This window comes from Capra hircus, chromosome 14 (assembly GCF_001704415.2).
Source record: "Capra hircus breed San Clemente chromosome 14, ASM170441v1, whole genome shotgun sequence".
Taxonomy (NCBI): domain Eukaryota; kingdom Metazoa; phylum Chordata; class Mammalia; order Artiodactyla; family Bovidae; genus Capra; species Capra hircus.
Window position 1 is genome coordinate 43,256,520 of NC_030821.1, and position 21,338 is coordinate 43,277,857.

Genomic DNA, 21,338 nt, shown 5'->3' on the forward strand with positions numbered 1-21,338 from the left:
CTGCCATTTCCTCCTCCAGGGCATCCCTCTGACCCAGGGATGGAACATGGGTCTCTACATAGGCAGGCAGATTCTTTGCAGACTGAGCCACCAGGGAAGCCAACTTTAGGTAGTGCAGTTGTATCAAATCTTGTTTTAATCACCTAAATGTATGTGCACAGTGTTTAATTCAATCTAGGGCATCTATTTTAATTATTGCGACAAAAGTTTCAAGCAAAACTATGTAATGAAAGTGCAAATGAGAAGCTCTCCCTTCAATCAGTGTCTCTAACTCTATGATTATTTGAAGATGTGCTAGTCAATTTTGCTCTAGACTCTAAAGACCAGTATTTGCAAACTCTATGTAAATTTAATTAAGTGACCATATAAAAGACACTATCAGTATCTCTCAAATTATGAAATCATTTTTGAACAATAATGAAGGACCACACTACTTTATGGTTTTTTTTTTTTCTCAATTTTTATTTAGAAAGTTCAGTGAAACAACGTGGTATCACAGCTTAGAAATATTTTAATCTCATTATAATTTATCAATAAAAAAATCTAGCAATTTTTGATTTTAAACAATGAAATTTATAAAAATAATTTTACATTTATAAAATGAATCATTATTTCACAATAAATTATTCTTTTTTATTACCTGAAAAAAAGTGTTACATAAGTGTCTTTGTGTTATATAAAAGCAATAACTTCCCTTATCAATATATTGAAGATATGCTGAAAACTTCAGTTACTCTTTGTCCAGAGTTTTTGGCAGTTAAGTATACAAAAATATTATATTACACATTCCCTGACCATGGTTATTAAAACAAATTTGCTAGCAATAATTTCTAAAACATGACTGTTTTAGTAAATAGATGCAGATAAGTTAGAAGGGTCACTAAAAATGAATTATATGTTTTATATTTTAAAGATTTTTTTTTAGTATCTTCTAAGAGCACAACAGAAAACTACAAGATGTATTTCCATCTTAAAATATCAAAAGCATTCTTATTCGTGAACTAGAGACACTAGCATAAATCTTTTTAAAAATGAGTTAATTTTTTTTCTGTTCTCTCTCTCAAAGATATATTTTACAGTTTCCAGGTACCAGCTGTTAAAGGGATTTTATTGATTCTATTAAATCAATGCTAGCTTCTAAGTAATCATTTTCCCATTTTAAGAGTTAAGAAGTTACAGTTACCAAAAGCTTTTTATTTGCAGGGTAAGTGGGGGCTATGAAATCATAATCTTAGAAATTTTGAAAAGTTCTGTGAAAATCATTTAATTCAGCCTCTTGAAGCTTGGGGAACCCTTTTTTTATCATTAATAATTACTAAACCAGTTTTTGTCTGCTTCAGCAAATACAGTGTGTATGTATTTATTTGATAGAGAGAGAGAGAAAGAGAGACATCACTTTTTTGAGGCAGACTGTTAATTGTTTTAAAATAAGCTCCAGCTTTAGATAATATCAAATAATCTGGGGCTCCAAAGAACTATATTCCTCAGTCCACTGGATTTTTGAAAATATGCTGTCAGTGATTTTAATTTGTCTGTACTTTCATCATGATCTACCTGCTATACATTTTATTTTCTTTGTTCGAAAGTTTTTACAATCTTTCCATTTTAGGAAGAAGACTCATTAAAGTTAGAAGATTCATTAAAGGTACAAAAGTGGTTTCTTATTCATGTTGCAACAAATTTACACTCATTTATATGTAAATATGTGTTAACAGGTAATACAATGGATAATATCCAATTATCACTCAATTGCGTTTATTTAAAAACCACAGTAAGAAGCTCACATTTTCATACCACAGATTTCTTCTCCTTAAAGCCCATCAGACCAGGGCTAGAGTGCAGCTTTCCTCCTCTTTAGGTTTAATGATCTTTGGTTATGTTATTTAAATCCTCTAAGCTAAAGGTTTCTTAATTTATAAGAAAAAGATAAATAATACCTTTTTTACAGGAGGGCTAAATGAGGCAACATGTGTGTGACAGATGGCTAATTTGTCTCCTGATATCAGAATCCCAGAGATGGACAGCTTTGTTGGCACTAGGCTTTCTGCCTAAAGACTACACTCCCAGTGTCCCTGAGAACCAGATGTGGGCATGTGCTAAGTTCTAGTCAAAGAATGACTACTTCTAGATTTGTTTTCTGAGAGAGAAATAAATGCCTGTCTTGCTTGAGCCTCTTTTTAAGGGTTTCTTTAATACAATTTAGCCTGTATCTTAACTGATAAAGCTACCATTTTGCTTTAACATGCATCTTCAAATATAGGCAGATTTCAAGGAATACCCAGTCATCTTTGGAATGCCTATTTATAATTTTCTAATCTTTTATAGGCATATTTAACTATGGGCCAAAAAGATGCTTGTACGTGATTCTTCGAAGAAATATACCCTATTCTACAGCAACCACTTTAATTTTCGAATCTGCAAGTTTAAAATTTATTTTTAAAAAAGAACTTGGCACATTTAATATTAATCTGGGATTTCTGATCTACTGTTCTCAAAGAAGAACACTTAGTTCTTCATCATATCACCATAAAGCAATTATTTACAGATTTAAATTAATAATAAGACAACACATGAAAGTAGAACACGAGATTCAACTGGTTCAGGCACAGTACCGGTTTATACTATACAAACGCATTGAAACTCAGCGATACATTGGTTGCATCTAAAGGTTTTAAACAATAGCAACAACAAACAAAATGAATATATAAACAAGAAAACAGGATACCGTCTTTATAACAGCACCATGAAGAAGCCTTGGCCAAGAGTCTGCCAAAAGTGCTATCCTGAGATATTTTAAGACCAACAAACTTTTCACATTTATGCAGTGCCATTCAGAAGTAAACATACTCTCACAATTGCTTTTGTTTGGAAAGAGACTGGTGTGAAATGACTGAAGCTTGATTTGCGGCTATTTTGTATGGTTCTTGTCCAGAGCCTTGAGGTGGGGAAGGAAGTGGGGTTTCAGGAGTTGCTAAAAAAGAAACAGAGAATTGTATGTGATGCTGGCAGTCACCCTGACCCATCTCATTAAGTTTTGCATGACACCAATATGCATTACTTTATTTTGTATATGTTTTTAAAAGATCATATATATAGTAGTGATTATAATACATAATCAGGTCATTGACATACTACTGGAGATGCATTCCCCTATTAGCATTAAACTAAATCATACTTTAAAATGTTGATAATCACTTTAAGATATCATCTGCTTTTACATAATAGCATTTATGGGCATTCGATTCTCTCATAAACTCAGCATAAAAAAAATTTTAATGAAAAGAATTAACAGAAAACTGATTTTTTTCCAAGTCTCACAATACAAATTTTACAATATTTGCAATCAAAAAAGCACATAAAATAAAACATATTTGGTTTAGATTTCACTAACTCAAACGTTGTTGTTTAGTTGCTTAGGTGTGTCTGACTCTTTGTGACCCCATGGACTATAGCTCACCAAGTTCCTCTGTCGATGGGATTGTCCAGGCAAGGATACTGGAGTGGGTTGCCATTTCCTTTTCCAGGGGATCCTCCCAACCCAGGGATTGAACTATGTCTCCTGCATTGGCAGGCAGATTCTTTACTGTTTGAGCCACCAGGAAAGCCAACTCAAATATTAGATGACATTAACAAAAATAATAATAAGGTAAGGTAACTCTTCAAGTGCTTTGAAATCTATGTTGTTGTTGTTTAGTCATTAAGTCACGTTTGACTCTTGTGAGATCCTTCATGGACTGTAGGCCGCCAGGATCCTCTTTTCAAGGCATTTCCCAAGCAAGCACACTGGAGTGGGTTGCCATTTCCTTCTCCAGGGGATCTTCCTGACCCAGGCGGGTTCTTTACTATGGAGCCACCAGGGAAGCTCTTGTTGTAGTTAAAAGCATCTGAAAAATACTGACTTTGTCATTTCAAAATTATTGTTACAATGACGCTTGGCTGTTCCTTACCCATCAATGCAAAGAACACTGAGTAATTTAAAAAATCAGTTATAGTTTGAATATTTCATTGTCTATGATAGTATATCTATTGGCAAATTTTAACCATATTATAAAATAATCCAGGAGCCATTCTACAATTTTTAAAACTTGAAATATTTTAGTATTCACATTTATTATTAACCCATGCATTTAACAGAATAAACAGAAAATGTTTGATGATCAGACTGAGACATTATCAATTTAATGACTTTATCGATTATTTTTCTGGAATAGTTTTCAAAAACACAAAAAAGAACAGCCCCTTTTTGCCTAGTTTTCTTTAATATATTAACTTTATATTATTACATGAGAATTAGCAATGACTTAAAAACAATATTTTTAGATACAATTCAAGTGACAAAAGAATTATGAAATTTGCTTCAAAAATTATTTCTGGATATTTAGGATGGATCTAATACTACAGTAGCCTGCTGTAAAAGACCAAGAAAATATGCATAAACTTTCATTTTTATGTGTGCTTGAGTTTAATGCTTTCCTTTGTGTCAAATATAAACTACTTCAAATGACCATAAGCAAAGCGAAGTTTTCCTTTACAAATGAATCTCTTAAATAGTGTGCTGGAAGAGGGAAAATAAAAATAAAAAGTGTGATGATGTGATTCTAAAAAGATTAGGGTCAGCAAGTATGCTTTTAAAATACTAGAAAACTAGCATTTAAAAAGTAAAGGATTTAACCACCAGCAAAATTGTTAAACTTTCTTGCAAGTTGTTACCTACAACGTTCAATGTTTTGTTAATGAGTTTTATTTTCCAAGTTTATGAATAACTGATCTCTAAGAGAAACAACTTCATAGACTCTTTGGTATGGTATTGGGTTTGCCTCTCTCTGTTCTTGACTGTTAATTAAATGAACATGGTATCTTTGCAAGATAGTCCCAGTATGGAAGTTCCTCAACAAATGAAAACTAGAACTACCACAGTATCCAGCAATTCCACTTCTGAGTATATATTTGAAGAACACAAAAACACTAACTTGGAAAGATGCATGCACCTCAATGTTCATAGCAGCTTTATATACAATAGCCAAGATATGGAAGCCACACAAGTGTCCATCAACAGATGAAAGGATAAAGAAGATGTGATACACACACACACACACACACACATACACACACACACACACACACACACACACACACACATATGAATATCACTCAGCCATGAATGAAATTTTGCCACTTGAAATAACATGGCTGGACCTGCAGGATATTACCCTTAGTGAAATAAGTTAAACAGAGAGACAAATACTGTATATTTTCACTTATATGTTAAATTCAAATAATAAATAAATGTAACAAAGCAGAAACAGACTCATGGAAACAGAGAACAAACCAGTTGCTACCAGTGAGAAGAGGGGGAGAGGGAGAGAAAGCCAAGGGAAGGATAATGAGAGGCACAAACTATATGGTAGAAAATAAATAAGATATAGGATGTAATTTATAATACAGAGAATATAAGCAATATTTTATAATAACTTTAAATGAAATATAACCTCTAAATCTGAATCATTATGTTATATACCTGAAACCAAAATACTACTGTAAATCAACTGTACTTCAAGGAAAGAAGGAATGGTCCCAAATTAATGTCTTTAAATTACATGGGGACCCACAGATTAAATGTACTATATTGTACATTTGTATTTTTTCTAACAATTTCATTTCTGCTTCTGTCATACACTCAAAGAACTTTGTGTTACAGACACTATTTACACATATATCTATTGCATCTGAAGGACAGCAGTGATAGCAGGCATTTTTGTGGTTTCTACTCTCCCTACCACAAGGGAGCAGTTAGATGGTACTCACTAAATTATGGTCACATTGCATTGAACTTTGGGGTAAAACAACACTGCAGCTAGTTACTAAGGGCTATCATATATTCCGTAAGCAATACAGGTATGCATAATGATATCACAATAACCTAAGGAATCTGTGACATAGCTGGTTTAGTGTTTAGAGGCAGTAGATCAAAACTCAATTTATATTAGTATAAATTCAGGAATAATTAATTCTTGATAGTTTGTCTAGTCAAGATTTTTTAAATCTCTGAGTTGACTTGTAAAAATGTAATGTGCTAATTCTGCAATAATATCAGATTATCTACTATCAATCCCTTCAGTTTAGTTCAGTTCCGTCGCTCAGTCGTATCTGTCTCTGCAACCCCATGAATCTCAGCACGCCAGGCTGCCCTGTCCATCACCAACTCCCGGAATTCACCCAAACTCATGTGCATCGAGTCGGTGATGCCATCCAGCCATCTCATCCTCTGTTGTCCCCTTCTCCTCCTGCCCACAATCCCTCCCAGCATCAGGGTCTTTTCCAATGAGTCAACTCTTCGCATGAGGTGGCCAAAGTATTGGAGTTTCAGCCTCAGCATCAGTCATCCCTAGTATATATATATAATCATTTTTGCTCCAAAGAACTAAAGGAAACCTAAACAACTCACACTTTGCCCAATTATGATACACATGAATTCCACTCATCACTGCTTAGTTAAATAGCACTAGTCTTTCAAAAACCTGGTTCACACTTCAGTTAGTATGTTAACTCAAATTAACGGTGAGTGTTGCATAAACTCACAAACGACTGTATTGCAAACTTTACAAACTTCACAGCTAACTTTTTCAGTCTACAAATAATTACCTAAATAATGGATGTGCATTTTGATCAGTAACCAATCACACCACATCCTTCAGTCTGTTCATGATTGTTATTGGTCAACGAACATATTTCCTTCAGTTCACACACTGACAACAAAGTGTATAGTTGTGTTGCCTCCTGTCTCCCTCCCAGTGATAAATTCACATGACATTTTGCAAACATGGACAACTGAAAGAGAACTGGCTGGAAAGGGAGAGTGGGCAGTAAAGAAACAAAAAATGATAATGCTGGAAGTAAAATTCAAATCGAACGTAAATGTAGTTAATAGAAGAAAGCACAGACCATGGAAATGTTCACATTGTCATTGTCTGAGTCCCTAAAAATACAGCCAAGAGCTTAAGCTGAAGGAAAACTTGTCAACGTTAATGAGGAGCCCAATTCTTTGAAAGGATAGAGAGGTCCCAGAGGAAGTGAAACTGACAAAAAAACTTGCTATCAAATGGTTTCTGAGAGATATTTCATGACGTTGAAAATACAAAGGATAAAATACTGGAAATCAGACTTCCAAAAGAGTAAATTTCATCATAGGTGCTCACTTCCTCTTGTAAGTCCTTGAAAAAGAACATGGCAAGCACTGTCAAAACTACTCTTCATATTTTTTTTTACGAAAAAATAAAACATTAATCTTCAGTGTTTTTAATATTTTAAATTATGGTGTACTAAACATTAAAAGTACTATTTTTAACTTCCCTATACATTTATAACTTATAGTTTAAAAAGTTCTTAATGTTTTGACAAACATGTTTAAGGGTCATAAACAATCTTAATTTTTCTCTTATTAAGATTCCTTTGCATGGTACCAGTTTGTATGCCATTTTTATGGTCTTGCGCTACCAGGCAAAGCTGAACATCCTATATGTTCTTTTGCACTACCAAACATATGAAGCAGAAAGATTTAGGCACTCATATCTCCATTTTAGGGAGAAAACTCATACATGAGAAGAATAAGTGGCTTGCTTCACAATCTCCCGCAATCAAATCCTAGAGAAGAAATTATATCCAATTTTTACAATTCCTGGGAACTAAGAGATTCTTTCCCCAAATTTCACATTTTCTCAAGTAATTAAGTTTTAAGAAATATTGTGTTTCAAAAGTAGCCCAGATACTTACAGATCTGGTCTGTATGCACGAGTGTTGACATTGAACCCAAAAGTACAGTCTGTCCAGTTAATGGATCTTGAGACAAATGTGGGTGCATTGGATGATGGAGATGGTTAGCCTCAGTGGAAGCACCTACAGAAGATGAGAAGATGCTTGCGTAAGGGATATTTAATCAGGAACAGCAAGCTTACCTTAAAACAAGTGTTTTGATTGACAGCTTAAATATTGCTATTTTTGCAAAGTGGTTTTTGGGAATTCAAAAATAAATTAATAGAGCCACTGCTACATTAAAGACAATGTCAGCTTTCACTGTACACTGGCTAGATTAATGTTGTATCATATTATGTTGTATATTAATAATGGACCTTCCGTGCAGTTTCCTGGAATCATTATGTTTGCTGCCTGTTGTTAAGGCAATTCCAAGAATCACTTACCTCAAGTTTATAGTATTTGGGATCACCCTAATAGCATAAACAACTTTTATTTCAGAAAGATGTCATTAAAAACACATTAACCACTAGAAAACTAAAACTAAAATAAAATAAAATAGATTTTACAAGGAAATTTAATCTAGATCAGAACACAAAATAAATGATTTCTTAAGTTATTCCTGACATCTAGTGCAGCTAAGAAATCTCATTTTCCCCTTCTCATTGTGTTGTGTCAGTTAATTTATTTCCGGAGCAGAATGTTTATTTTTAAGCTATTTACTTTATGTATTTTTGTTGTTGTTGTTTTATTTTGCCATCGGTGAGCTTTTAGGGGAGGAGAGACATAGAAAAAATATAATATACTCCAAGAAGTACCAACAATAAGAAATATATTTCCATTTATCATATTTGGGAGGATCTGAAAATTGAGGTAAGAGGGATGGGTGGAGTAAAGGTGGTGGAGGTTGAGTATGAATGGAGGGGAAGTTTGAATATGTTCAAGTATTTTTGTTCCCAGCCAATAGGTTTTATAGATTTTTCTAAATACAAAATAAAAATTGAGTTCATTATATGATGGACAAAAAGTAAACAGGTCAAACTTGCTCTAAAGCACTGTAATATGACGCTAAGAAATAGAATAGAAATTCTCAAATAAACTCACCACCCAGTAACATCTCCTGAAGTAAGTTGTCAATTTTAACCATTCCAAAAAGTTTAACAAATTGTATTTGCTCAATCATTTGCCACGTGATGCTCTGCAGCGTGGGCAAGAGCAGAAGCAGCTCCCCAAATCTGCCCCGGGAGTCATACTGCCGGTCGTTGATGTAGTCCTCCAAACTCAACTGCACTTGGAACCGCATGTTCTTAATCTTCACTGGGTCACTTAGCCCTTTTGCGTCTAGTACAGGAATAAAAAGAGCAACCTAAATATTCTGTCTTACCAGAGTGTGAGAGTAAATATTCTAATATTTTAAAAGTTGCTGCTGCTAAGTCACTTCAGTCGTGTCCAACTCTGTGTGACCCCATAGACGGCAGCCCACCAGGCTCCCCTTTCCCTGAGATTCTCCAGGCAAGAACACTGGAGTGGGTTGCCATTTCCTTCTCCAATGCATGAAAGTGAAAAGTGAAAGTGAAGTCGCTCAGTTGTGTCCGACTCTTAGAGACCCTATAGACTGCAGCCTACCAGGCTCCTCCATCCATGGGATTTTCCAAGCAAAAGTACTGGAATGGGGTGCCATTGCCTTCTCCCACTTGGTGGTTTAGTGGTAAAGAATCCACCTGCCAAGGCAGGAGATATGGGTTCGATCCCTGATCTGGGAAGATCCTTGCATGCCACCAGACAACTGAGGGTGTGCACCACAGCTACCGAACCTGTGCTCAAGAGCCTGGGGCCACAACTGCAACTACGTGCTGCAACTACGAAAGCCTGTGTGTCCTAGAGCCAGTGCCTCAATAAGAGAAGACAGCACAATGAGAAGTGCACCAAAGAAGCCTGTGCACCGCAACTGGAAAGTAGCCCCCACTCACTGCAACTAGAGAAAAGTCTGCACAGCAAGGAAGATCCAGCACAGCCAAAAATAAATGAACAGATAAAATTATTTAAAAATAAAACAAAAGGCAGTTTTTCGCTGTAATCATTTTTACTGAAACTTTGGAAACAAACCTGGATCAAAAAAGACAATTGCCTTCAAACAAGCATATTCATTATCATCAATCTGAATTTCTTGAAATGGTCGGACCAGCTCATCTAGAACCCGGTTGGCCACACGGCTAATCTCGACTTCACAGCTGTTGCGGTGAATAACATAGTTGTTCCCTATATTAAAAAAATAATAATAATTAAACAATCAACCCTCGCACACATGCAACATTGTCAGATTTTGTTTAAACTTTTATAAACCAATATTTTAAATGATTTTCCCTTGAAGAAACATGAATAGTACTTCCTCTCTCAGTACTGTTGTTAATTATGTTAGGAAAAACTTAACAACACTTACAGAATCAATAACATTGATAATATGATCACATGCATTTTAACAGCCTCGGTCACTGGTGATAATACTAAAGTACAGACTAATAACAAGCTAATTATTGACAAGGGAGAAACAAGATATAATGATTAGCTTTCCACTATGTCAGTTATCTGTTAGTGCCTTACTCATTAATGAGCATGATACAAAACCTAAAGAATCTCTCTTGCTTCTAGTGAAGTAAACTAGCCTTCCTTCAGTGGTATAGGTGTTTATACATATAACAACTACTGAGACACAATTTTAAGAAGCTTAAGTAGACAAGGCTAATTTTTTTAAACTATCAGGTATACTCTTATGAGTTGCTTCATTAAATACTAAATTCTCTCATCCTGGGCTTCTTTAAGAAGAGATAGGAAGATCGTCTAATCACAAGGCTAATGTCTGCAACAGAATTCAAGGGAATCCAGAAATTGGATAGAAATCTGGACCACCTAATCTTTAAATATGCTCTACTTTAGAAAGCCTTGGGCTATAATATGACAATATTATAGCTTCTAAAATATTGGAAAATTGTAAGCTTATTTGAGCACCTAAAATAACTGCTAAATTTTTATTTTCTGGTTTTATAAAAAGCAGAGTATTCTGAATTCTTTCACCAGGCAAAGACAATCTTCAGCATAACAACACAGGCAAAAGTATTTTAAAAAGTGTAGCCCTGCTCCTCTTGTGAAAAGTTGAGTTATCTAATTATTTAGGATAAGACTATTTAGAACTATGTGGTAAGATTTTTTTGTTTTCTATGCTTATTATATTCACATTTATAAGGAGAACAGTATTGTAGGAGTGCTAAAATTGTAAGAAAATTTAGCAGAATTTAAAAGCAGTCATATTATGTGGTTTAGAATCCTAGCTCAATCCCTTACTTGCTTTGTGACCTCAGACAAACTTACTCTGCCTTCGTTTCTTCATCTACAAAATAGGTTGAAAATAATAGTACATATCCCTCAGGGTTATTCTGAGGATTAAATGAGAGAGTGTATATATAGAGACATGTTAAAACACTTAAAGGCATATATCTTAAATAGTAAGTCGTCAGTTACTATTAGCTATTGTGATATTATGTTCAATTTATTTTTATTTGGGACAAAATATCTATCTAAAAAATGGAATAAGACAATTTAGTTATCATTTTACACATCCAGAGGGAGAGATAGCTTCTAAGCATTAGAGAGATCTCAACTCTCTTCAAAGGGAAACCTAATTTTATAAGGTAAGTAAAAGGGCAGAATTGATGCTCTCTTAACAGGAAAACTAATTTTCTAAGGTGAGTAAAGGGGAAGAATTGATGGTTTTGAACTGTGGTGTTGGAGAAGACTCTTAAGAGTCCCTTGGACTGCAAGGAGATCCAATCAGTCCATCCTAAAGGAGATCAGTCCTGGTTGTTCATTGGAAGGACTGACGTTGAAGCTGAAACTCCAATACTTTGTCCACCTGATGTGAAGAGCTGACTCATTTGAAAAGACTGTGATGCTGGGAAAGATTGAGGGCAGGAGGAGAAGGGGACGACAGAGGATGAGATGGTTGGATGGCATCACCAATTTGATGGACATGGATTTGGGTAGACTCTGGGAGGCCTGGCATGCTGCAGCTCTTGCGGTTGCAAAGAGTTGGACACGACTGAGCAACTGAACTGAACTGAACTGAAAGGGGTGGGGACCAGAGTTCTTCCTTAATGAAGACACAAGCTTTTCCTTTGTGCCTTATCCCACTCGCTGTCATAATTTTGCCTGTTTCAGCACTGCTATTTAACTATGAGAATTTTTCAGACATTGTTATGAAATTTTTTATTGGGATTTTGTAGTATATCATAAGCAATGAGATCCTAGGAGATAAACATAATCTTTAGAAGATTAGAAAATGATATATAGTATAATTATTAGGTAGACACTTAAAATGTATGGAATTCCATAAGATAGTGACACAAATCACTAATTCTTTGTCCTGAAATAAACATATCTTGATATTTTGTTTATTGAGCAACATTTCTCTTTTATTTAATGCATACTGAACATCTCTTCTGAACTTCCTTGCAATAAAGGAAAGGAAAAACAGAGCCTCTGACCACCTAAATCCATTGTGAAGTGATAGCACCATTTGACAGTATCTATGAGTGCCTGGTACATATAGAATAGACCCCCTGTATGTATCACGCAAACATAACTTTTTCAAATTAAAATGAAAAAAAAAAAAACTTACCCAAAAGCAAAATATCTTTATACATCATGGATCTCTTTGTAGCTCCAAGTAGTAAATGTTCCCCTGCATGAGCTCTCAACAGTGCCACCTTAATGAAAAATTCCAAGTTTAACAATTAATTACAAAACATGATGAAAAGATTTATAAGTCTGATTAACTTAGTGTTCTTTAAGCCTGGAACATTTTTTTGTTTGTTTTAACAAACTACAATATTCATAGATTCTTACCATTATTAAGCCTTCTATTTTAAGCACATGAATAGAGTTTTACTTTCAAAATTTCTAAAACTAATAAGGCAGTAGGATGGCAGCAAGAAAAGGAAAAAAAAGAATAATTTAGTGTTTGGACGTGAATGATATTTGAGAATAGAGTCTAACAAACTATAGTTCAAATTCTGGTTTCTCCACTTACTATCTGTTTAAGCTTGGGTTAGTTAACCAGTATGTTTGGGACTCATTTGTTTTCATTTATCTAATGGAGATAGTGATGAAAATCTCAAAGTGTAGTCATGAGGACTAAAGGAGAAAAATATATGTCAAACATGATCTGTTATACATAATTAAACTGAACAAACAAAAGCAAAGGGTTTCCCACGTGGCGCTAGTGGTTAAAGAACCCATCTGCCAATGCAGAAGACATAGGAGAGGAGGGTTCGATCCCCGGTTCAGCAAGATCCCCTGGAGTAGGGCATGGCAACCCACTCCAGTATTCTTGCCTGGAGAATCCCATGGGCAGAGGAGCCTGGCGGGTTACAGTCCATGGGGTTGCAGAGTCAGACATGACTAAAGCGACTTAGCATGCACCCACAAACAAAAGTAAAGCAAAGAGGGGTGATACAGTGAAATGAGTATGTGGGATCTGGGTTCTGACACTTTCTAGACTGAACCTTTAACTCTGCACTAAGCTCTCAGAAGAGTTGCATTGCCTGCTAAACATCACTAGTAGAAAGAATAGAAAGCATTTCAAGTTTAATTCATCAAAGTGAATGCTTCTCCAGCATCTTCATCTCCTTAGTTAAAGGTACAGTCATCCAAAATGCTTTTACACATCAAAACCAAGGGTCCATTTGGATCCCTCTCTAATTGCACAGCACATCCTAGCACGGCTTCTCCATTGCTACCACCCCTGTCCAAACCTTGGTCATTCTTCACCTGGCCTGCCAAATACCTTCCAAAGATCTACTAGGCATTCCTGCTTCCTTTCTGGTTCCTCCATCTTAAGTCCTTCTTGACAAAACTTCTAAGACGATATATTGTACAATATTCATCAATTAATATCACTCCTCTGCTAAAATCTCTTTAACTATTTCTTACTGTTTTTAGAGTGAAATCTGAACACCTCAACCATAGCCTCACCTGAGGTGATGGCTTAGTGCTTTGTCCATCCCCCACCGCCACCGTCCACTCTGGTTTCTTCTTGCAACATCCTTTGCTCACTTTTCTCTAGACATTTTGCCTGCCCTGCCTCAGAGTCTTGGAATTCACTCTTCCTGAAGCCAGAATGCCTTTTTCTCTGATCTTGACAAACTTAGCCCCTTGCTACTCAGGTCTCAAGAAAAATCTCTAATTCCCAATTAACTGGATGTGTTACCACTCCACCCGTGACTATTCCCCAACAACTTGTCCTATTTCATTTTATAGAACTTATCCCCACCTAGAATTATCTTACTCAGAATGTGGACATTTTTATTGTCTGTCTCTCCCAACAAGAATGCAAGTTTTATGAGAATAGTGATGCAATCTGTATTTTTCCTGCCATATAGTCACAGTTCTTAAAACTGAGCAGTAGTCCTAATAACTATTTGTGTGATGAATATATTGAGTGAACTTAACTGATTTATGTCTCAGTTTTAGAAATTGTTAAGTGGATATTATAAAACATGTCACAGAGCTCCTGAGACTATTAAATTAAATAATGTAACATATAATGTAATTGAAAACTAATATCCAAATCCCTTATCCATAACAGACTCTGCCGATCCATGGTATACTGTTAATATTAAACAGTTAGTAAATAAAAACTATTATTGACAGGTTACTGGATTTCAATTTCCCAATTTTTAAATCACTGTCTGCATATATGTCAGCAACTTTAAAGAGTGATAATAAAAATATAAAACTGATAAATAACATAAACCTACTTATATGGCTTGGGGAGAGACAAGTAAGTTTTAGCAATTTAGCATTATTCACTGTGAAATAGCCTTCTGAGCCAAGCTATCTTTATGATATGTCCATAACCATGACTCATACCAGGAAGGGAGTTACAGAACATTTTAAGAATGATTTCAGATTTCACAGTATTTTCTTTTGGTAACCAGGTGAAATGCTCTTCTAGAAATATAACTGCTAACTTCCTGTGATCACTTTTATTTTCTATTGTATAAATATTTTGCCCTTCTTCGGTTTTTAGACAATCATACACATTTCCCTTTGATTGTTTCTTCATTTTGTGTATCAATGATAAAAAGCTCTGGTAAGAGGGTATAAAAATAGACAGTGGTTATATTACATGCTATTACATACTGTGCTTTATCTGGGGGAATTGGAAATTTTCAAATTATTTACATCTATAGAATATTATATAATACTTAGAAGAGTTAAAATTGAATCTGAAACTAATAATCCAATCTTTATAGACATTAGAAAATTAAACTTCTTAATTACTAACTAAAATATCTTAATATAAATATGACAAAATATGAAATATATATTATGAAAAGATCACTATATCTGAAATCTATTTTCTGTAGATTTCAGAGCACAATTCTACAGACATTTTTTTTTACTAAATAATTTTTATATAGTAATTACCAGAATAAAATTGACAACATGAAAGGCACAACTTTATACGTTAATTGCATGAAAGTGCCTACAGAGACAACAACACAACCTGTGTGTTTTCTCTCTAGAAGTGGTCTGGTATTTCTGAAGAATTTTCTATGTACTTTTAGTAAACACCAAGACATAATGGGTACCATCTGTCTCTGAGACAAAAGTATTCCCATACTTTGTCTTATAATAGCAGTTACCTGCTATCTGTTTTTCTCCCATCCTTAAATATTTTATTCTATTAATATTATTTTTTAAAATTTTGGTCACACCCCATGGCATGTGGGACCTTATCCAGGTATTGAACCCACAACCCATACATTGGAAGGCAGAGTCTTAACCACTGGACCATTGGGGAAGTCCCTATTATAAGCTTTTTAAACTTATCCAGTCAATAAATTTCTAAGACCCTTAAAATAGAAATGTAACAGTCTGCCTCTTAATAAAACAGGGTAAATGAACAAGAAAACCAATTTTCTTTCATAAGACCATTTAACCTTTGTCACATATCGAAAATATATTACAAATATAACTAAAAGAACACACAAACTTAGCAAAGTTCAAAACACTTTTTAAAGTTTTGTAATCTCTTATATACCTGATCGTCCAGTGGTAACTCACAAAAGGCAGGAATATATTTAGCCCATTCCACCAAGACTAGGAGCTGCTGTTTCATGGATTCACAGACATCACCAATACTGGCAATTTTCTTAACATTTATGTCAGCACTCGCACCAGGGCTTGAGACTGAAATCTAGTATTAAGAACATTGTATTAATCTGTCATTGAAAATAACACAAGACCAATATATCTCTTTTTTCTGCCCCTGCAATAAGTAAACACCATTGAAGTGGGCACTCTTTTTATCACACTATCTTGAAATATACCAAACATTTTAAAACTGATAAATCAAATACCTATCAGTTCAAGTTAGACTGAGAACATTCACTGCCACAGTCTGGGAGCAGTATCTTATTTTTACTGGCCAAATCTGTAAAACAAGTTACCACAACTTTGGGGGAGTTTTTAATAATTCAAAATGATTATACAAAGAGCTGTGGAGTATCCACATTGAACTAATGCTGTGTGATTTTATTTTTAATTAAAGATGATAGTTCCAGTCAGAAAGTCCACCTTTAGTTTGTTATAATTTGTGAAGGAAAGTTTCCATTGGTAAAGTTTAGCAACTGAGGAGAACAGATTTAGATGAGAAGCCAGACTATGTTGCTGCATTCAATGGAAGCCCATTCAAATAAAGTTAAGACAGCACCAATCTTTGACTCAGCAACTTGAAAAGCTTAACATACAATGATTAATTTTTAAATGATATACAATTTTGAACTATCTAAGATATAAGTAGTGTTCAAATGCCTTTCTGCTGGAAAAAAAATCACTTTCTAAAAGGTATTCTACGCGTCATTTTTGAACATGTCTCTGTGTGTGTGTGTACGTGTCTTTCTGCTGTGTATGTGTATTTCCTCACAGTTCCTTTAAGGCCATTCTCAAAATGCTTTATAGGACCATCAAGTAATCTTCAAGTAATGAGGATGATAATGGTGAAGTTAACCTCATCATATTACCCTTGTGTTATCAAAAACGAAAGTAGTTCCACTGACTCATTATAAGACCCGATTAATAGTTAGCTATTTCATAATTTGCTTTACAAGAGAAAAATATCATTAACATTTCTAATAGGGACACTGCTAAAATAAACTTTCTTCAAAAGGTTTCTTTGATTCTTAAGTGATTTACTTTTATTTATACAAATGGTCACTTACATTTTTAACTCTAGAACTGATGTTCTCATTCGAGAAATTTCAAACAATAAACTTTTTCTTGTATTTTCTGAATTCTCGCTGTTCCCTGAAGTACCTGTTTCCAAAGCAGGTGCTAAGGTGAGTTCTTGAATCTAGGCATCATTTTCAAGGACAAAAAAAACCCTAATGATAGTTTTCAACTAAATACCCTAAAAGCTGTGGTAATTGATTTCCAGATTCAACCAATCTAACAAGATATTGCCCCAGGGCATTGTGCTAAGCATTACGTATTTTAAACCAACCTTGTACACAAACTTTTAACAATCTTAGATCGAAATGTATCTCATTTTTTTTTTCCACTCAAAATATGGGGAATTGCCCAGGAAAAGTAAAAGTTAAGTCAATAGTCAACTAACATTTTCAAAGTGAAACTTGAAGTTGCATTAAGTGGAGTTAATTATAGTAATAGCACATGTGAATGAACTTAAATCAGTTTTGAATTATTCTTAAGTAAGCATTCGATCCTATTAAATAGGGCAGGATGCTGGCGCAGCAATACCTGGCGAGACCGAACTTCTGCTTGTGCCAGTGTGTTGATGGAGGGGATGTTGCTGCCATCAAATGTGCTTCTTCTGGTGCTTATTCTATCACGTTCATTTTGTACAGCTAGGGGAGAAAATCACAGTATTTATTGGTTGGTTTTCTTCAACATAAGTCAGAATATACTCTTTGAAGTAAAAAAAAATAGTATAAAAGGAGAGAAGGAATATTTCTGAAAGACCTGGTAGGGGGTGCAGAGATAAGTCTGTCTAAAGATATTTTTCATTCAGTACCATTTTAAAAGTAGGAAGAGCCAAGCTTGTCACTAGAGCACATAAAATACTGCCTTTTGGGACTTCATGATGTGCACATGTTACAAAGTGGTAGGTCAGCCAGTTCAGCCATGTTGTATTTTCAACAGGTTGGTTTTCCATTGTCTCAAAGTTAATAAAGCCATAAGATATCTAGGGGAAGAGTACCACCTGTGAGATTGACCAGGTTAAAGATAAGAGTGTATTCACTGTCAGAAAATATAAGTCATATGCTCCGAAACTCCCATTTTTCTTTTTCTTCTAAAACAGCTGCAAAAATGGAAAGTACATTATTTTAGTTAGCTCAGTCGTGTCAGACTCTCTGCGACCCCGTAGGCTGTAGCCTGCCAGGCTTCTCTGTCCATGGAATTCTCTAGGTAAGAATACTGGAGTGGGTTACCATTTCCTTCTCCAGGGGATCTTCCTGACCCAGGGATCAAACTCGGGTCTCCCGCATTGGAGGCAGACGCTTTAACCTCACAATCCTATGATCTCTTATGAAGCAATATCTTCGGGACAGTTTAGAGACATTAACAAGGCAGGGGTTGCAGCAGGTAGGGGTCTCTCTTCAGAAAACAGATTTGAATATCAGGAACAATGAAGAAATATTAAGTATTATATGAAAGTCTTCTAAGAAAGAGCTAGATCTCTTTGTTTCAGAAGCAAACAAACATAAAGAATAATGCTTATACCCAAATTTTAAATATAAGGAAGCAGAAGTGGGGTGGCACAGATTTGTATATTTGTTACACACAGAATAATATAAATATGAAGTCAAAGTTGGATTTCAAAACATAAAAGGTAAAATTGTCTTCTCTTAACCAAAAAGAATGGAAACAAAGTCTGTACCTTCTAAATTATGTACCCTGATGCTTTACCCAATTTTGCTGGAAAGATAAGATGCTAAACTATCAGAGTGTATTACTATAAAAGAAATTCACCGATTTCTAACTAAACAAACTATTACCTATCAAATCCATTAATTTGAAAGAGAAAAAACTAAACTTTTTGCCTTTAAGAGCATGCTGCAGTCCATGAGGTCACAAAGAGTCAGACATGACTGAGCGACTGAACTGAATCTTTAGTTGGAGTGAATCATTAATATTTTATTTTAAAATCATATTTACTGGTAGCTTACTTCCTCTTTCTTTATTTTTCTTTTAACAAATACTGTCATTGACTTTTAGCCTAAACTGACTCATTTGAAAATGTGTATATGGAGATAAAACATTAAAATGCAAGCTATGTTTTATGGATTTCATTACATGATCAATCTTTAGAAAATGCTAAAAGATATTGTGACATTTGTAATCTTCCTGCTGCTACTATTTTTGACATAAAACCATATTTATGTATGTTTCCATTTAACTAACCTTAAAATTATGCTATTACTGTAAATAAGAGAAGTATATCTACTTTGAAAGCAAAAAATTACTTCTTAATCTATTCAGGAAAAATTAATGCATTATTCTATGAGCAGCATAAGATATGCTTTAACTATTTTAAAACTAATTTTATTTAACAAATTGTAATATTCTTAATGGCAATGTAGAAGTGTTATTTGCTTTTCATATGGTAGGAACGAAGCAGAGACTCAAGTAAAAATGAATGAAGATAATTGATAATGTACATAATGAATGCCAGAAACAACCAAATATGTCACTAGAAATAAGTCATGTTGAAATGAAAGTGTTATAACTTTAATTTTGTGAACTTTATTTTGCCTTCTTTTTTGAGACTAGCAACTAGTAAAACTAATGGAATTTTTGTCTCTTGAAAATATTGAGTGACAAGGAAAAAAACTATGTTTAAGACAGGTCTGATATTTTTACTTATTTGTACTATACAGATGTGATTTGATTTAATTTTCTAATAGTATGTGAAATAGTTTTGAAAAATATCTCCTTATATACGATAGTGAAAGGGACAAGCATGTGGCAAAATGACAAGCACAAAATCATAGCAGCTTGTTGTTTAGTCATTAAGTTGTGTCTGACACTTTCGTGAACCCATGGACTGTGGCCCACCAGGCTCCTCTGCCCATGGGATTCTCCAGGCAACAACACTGGAGTGGGTTGTCATTTCCTTCTCCAGGGCATCTTCCCAATCCAGGGATCAAACCCTACCCTGTCTCTTGCACTGCAGGCAGATTCTTTACTGCTGAACCACAGGGGAAACTCCCTTATAGGAGCTGCTGCTGCTGCTGCTGCTGCTGCTGCTAAGTCACTTCAGTTGTGTCCGACTCTGTGCAACCCCATAGACGGCAGCCCACTAGGCTTCCCCTATCCCTGGGATTCTCCAGGCAAGAACACTGGAGTGGGTTGCCATTTCCTTCTCCAATGCATGAAAGTGAAAAGCGAAAGTGAAGTCACTCAGTTGTGTCTGACTCTTGGCGACCCCATGGACTGCAGCCTACCAGGCTCCTCTGTCCATGGCATTTTCCAGTCAAGAGTAGTGGAGTGGAGTGCCATTGCCTTCTCCGCTTATAGGAGCTATTCCCTGCCAAACATTTAGAAGTGCTAAACACATCTGTTGCTAAATTAACTGTAGTTAATTAACTGTAGAACATAGGATAGTATAATTAGATGATTTCATATGTTCAAAATGAAATTACTGCACTTTGAAATAGAGCATCTAGTCTATTGTCTCTGTCCTTGAAGAGAATATAAGCTCCCTGAAAGGGGGGATCATTTTGTCTATGATGTTCACTACATAGTAGTGAACACTATTATGTACACTAAACCTTGGCACCAACAACAGTGTTTGGAGAGCAGCAGTGCACGATAAATTTGTTAGATAAATAAATTAATATGTGAAAAGTCAGTGTTCAGTTGATGTTTATGAAATAGATATTCAATTGTTATTGAGATTAAAAATGCATTTAAAATATATTAAAATGCATCCTATTAGTATATTTTGCCATTTATCTTTTGAAAAAGACACTGGAATGTTTGTTAGACAATAATTTTGTTGCCAGGGATAATGCAGTAGTGTACAGAATGTGTCAAGTCCGTCACTAGGTAAAAAGACTGGCTCCATCACTTACCAGTAAGTATCAGTGTCCTTGAGTAAATTCTTAAACTCAAGGAATCTCAGATCCTTCACTGAGGAAAATCAGAGCTCATGTAAAGATTATTGTGATTAAATGAGAACATAGGTGTATAGCATTTTTCATCAATAATGTTAATTATCATATTACATATTATTACCTTCTTTTTTCATTCCTGCTCTAAAGCATTTTCTTAATCGACAGTATCTACATTGATTCCTTTTGTCTTTGTCAACAACACATTGCCGACTGAACCTACAGTGCCAAAAAAAAAAAGAGATATATTTGCAGACAGTTATCATTTATCAAAAAAGCAAACAGACAGACTTTTAAAAGTATAGTTAAAATTAGATCAACAGAAAAAAATGTATAAGGATAATTACGAATTTTTGAATCTCATGATCAGCATGAAAATACAAGCCTCAACTC

At 34.8% G+C, this 21,338-nt stretch overlaps 1 protein-coding gene across 2 annotated transcripts in view; it reads right to left on the minus strand.

Annotated features, from left to right (window-relative positions):
• Window positions 453-21,338, minus strand: part of HNF4G (hepatocyte nuclear factor 4 gamma) — a 137,013-nt gene continuing 116,127 nt past the window's right edge. For both annotated transcript variants that reach the window (XM_018058391.1, XM_005689107.3), the window contains 8 exons: window positions 21,070-21,164; window positions 17,569-17,675; window positions 15,851-16,006; window positions 12,422-12,509; window positions 9,856-10,008; window positions 8,854-9,090; window positions 7,771-7,893; window positions 453-2,971 (listed from right to left, as the gene is read on the minus strand). In XM_018058391.1, coding sequence (XP_017913880.1) covers window positions 2,850-2,971; window positions 7,771-7,893; window positions 8,854-9,090; window positions 9,856-10,008; window positions 12,422-12,509; window positions 15,851-16,006; window positions 17,569-17,675; window positions 21,070-21,164 — 1,081 coding nt within the window. In that variant the 3' untranslated portion in view covers window positions 453-2,849. The remainder of the gene's footprint in view (window positions 2,972-7,770; window positions 7,894-8,853; window positions 9,091-9,855; window positions 10,009-12,421; window positions 12,510-15,850; window positions 16,007-17,568; window positions 17,676-21,069; window positions 21,165-21,338) is intronic.